Below are 1353 nucleotides of genomic sequence, written 5' to 3'. Positions count from 1 at the left end.
TGTGTGTGTGTGTGTGTGTGTCCTCTTTGCAGGGAATGGACCCTGTAGTGCGTCAGGTGGGGCAGCACATAGAGATGGAGCCAGAATGGGAGGCAGCGTTCACCTTACAGATGAAGCTCACACATATCATCTCTATGATGCAGGAATGGTGTGCCAGTGATGTAAGTGCATGTTAGACACAGAGTCACTTTAGTACCCATAATGCACCATGGGGCCTTGATATAAGTCTGTTATTTGTCACATGTACAGGAGCGAGTGCTGATCGAAGCCTATAAGAAGTGCCTGAGTGCGCTGACTCACTGCCACAGTGGTTTCACAGATGGGGAGCAGCCCATAACCCTCAGCATGTGCGGCCACTCCGTCGACACCATCCGCTACTGCGTTTCTCAGGAGAAAGTCAGCATACACCTGCCTGTGTCCCGGCTTTTAGCAGGTCAGTCGAACATGTTTTCACACAGTGCAGTAAGGCCATATACATGCTACAAAATTGAGAATAAATCTGGTAGAGTTCTTTGAATTATCATTGAGTGTGTGTATGGAATATAAGAGTTCACTTTTGAAATTGCAGTGGTTGATGGAAGTAACCACATCACATATTAACTGAGCCGCAACTCTCTCTTCCTGTTAGGTTTACATGCTCTGCTGAGCACAACTGAGGTTGCCTATCGATTTCCTGAGCAGCTGCCACTGGTAAGTTTGGGGGTTTTGGTTCATGAGAATTGTTGCAAAACAGTCTTGGTGATTTCTGAGGCCTCTTTTGTCTTTCACAGAGTGAACTGAGTCCACCCATGTTGATCGAGCATCCGCTTCGCTGCCTTGTACTCTGTGCCCAGGTGCATGCTGGAATGTGGAGAAGAAATGGCTTTTCTTTGGTCAATCAAGTAAGAAGCTTATAAATGTGTTTTATTTTAATAATGAAGACATTTAGCAGTGTTAATGCCTTTTCATAAAACATATTGTGCTTTTTCTTGGATTGTTTTTGCAGATCTATTATTATCACAATGTGAAGTGTAGAGTGGAGATGTTCGATAAAGACCTCAGCATGCTTCAGGTCAGTAGTGTGAAAAAATTCCAAAATTATTAACCAAAAAGTATTTAATTCCAAAATGAAAACAAAAACATTTATTTATAATTTTACATGAAGAAATCTATTTTAGTAAAAAAAAAAAATGGATTGCATTCATTTTAATTAATGAAAATAGTTGTGTTCAATGTAATGGGCTAAAAATGTTGCAATACAAAAAATATATTTTTTAAAAGGTCCTAAATTTGTAATCCATTTATCACAATTTTCTGTACCAATATTCGCATTACTGTTATGTGGAAAATAGTCCACAGTGATGGAAAACCTGA

General features: G+C 40.0%; 1 protein-coding gene across 1 annotated transcript; it reads left to right on the top strand.

Moving 5' to 3' along the window:
* Positions 1-33: 33 nt before the first annotated feature.
* On the top strand, positions 34-1060 carry LOC107736328 (E3 ubiquitin-protein ligase UBR2-like; the record flags this gene model as incomplete). Its single annotated transcript, XM_016547772.1, has 5 exons — positions 34-161; positions 250-433; positions 629-690; positions 771-881; positions 986-1060. Coding segments are annotated over exons 1-5 (558 nt in total), but the record flags the coding sequence as incomplete, so codon positions are not given.
* Between the last annotated feature and the right edge of the window lie 293 nt (positions 1061-1353).

This window comes from Sinocyclocheilus rhinocerous, unplaced genomic scaffold, assembly GCF_001515625.1.
Source record: "Sinocyclocheilus rhinocerous isolate Xijiao unplaced genomic scaffold, SAMN03320098_v1.1 C36634654, whole genome shotgun sequence".
In the NCBI taxonomy this organism is placed as follows: Eukaryota; Metazoa; Chordata; class Actinopteri; order Cypriniformes; family Cyprinidae; genus Sinocyclocheilus; species Sinocyclocheilus rhinocerous.
The sequence above is the reverse complement of the archived record's forward strand: the minus strand, read 5'-3'. Positions and strand labels throughout refer to the sequence as shown.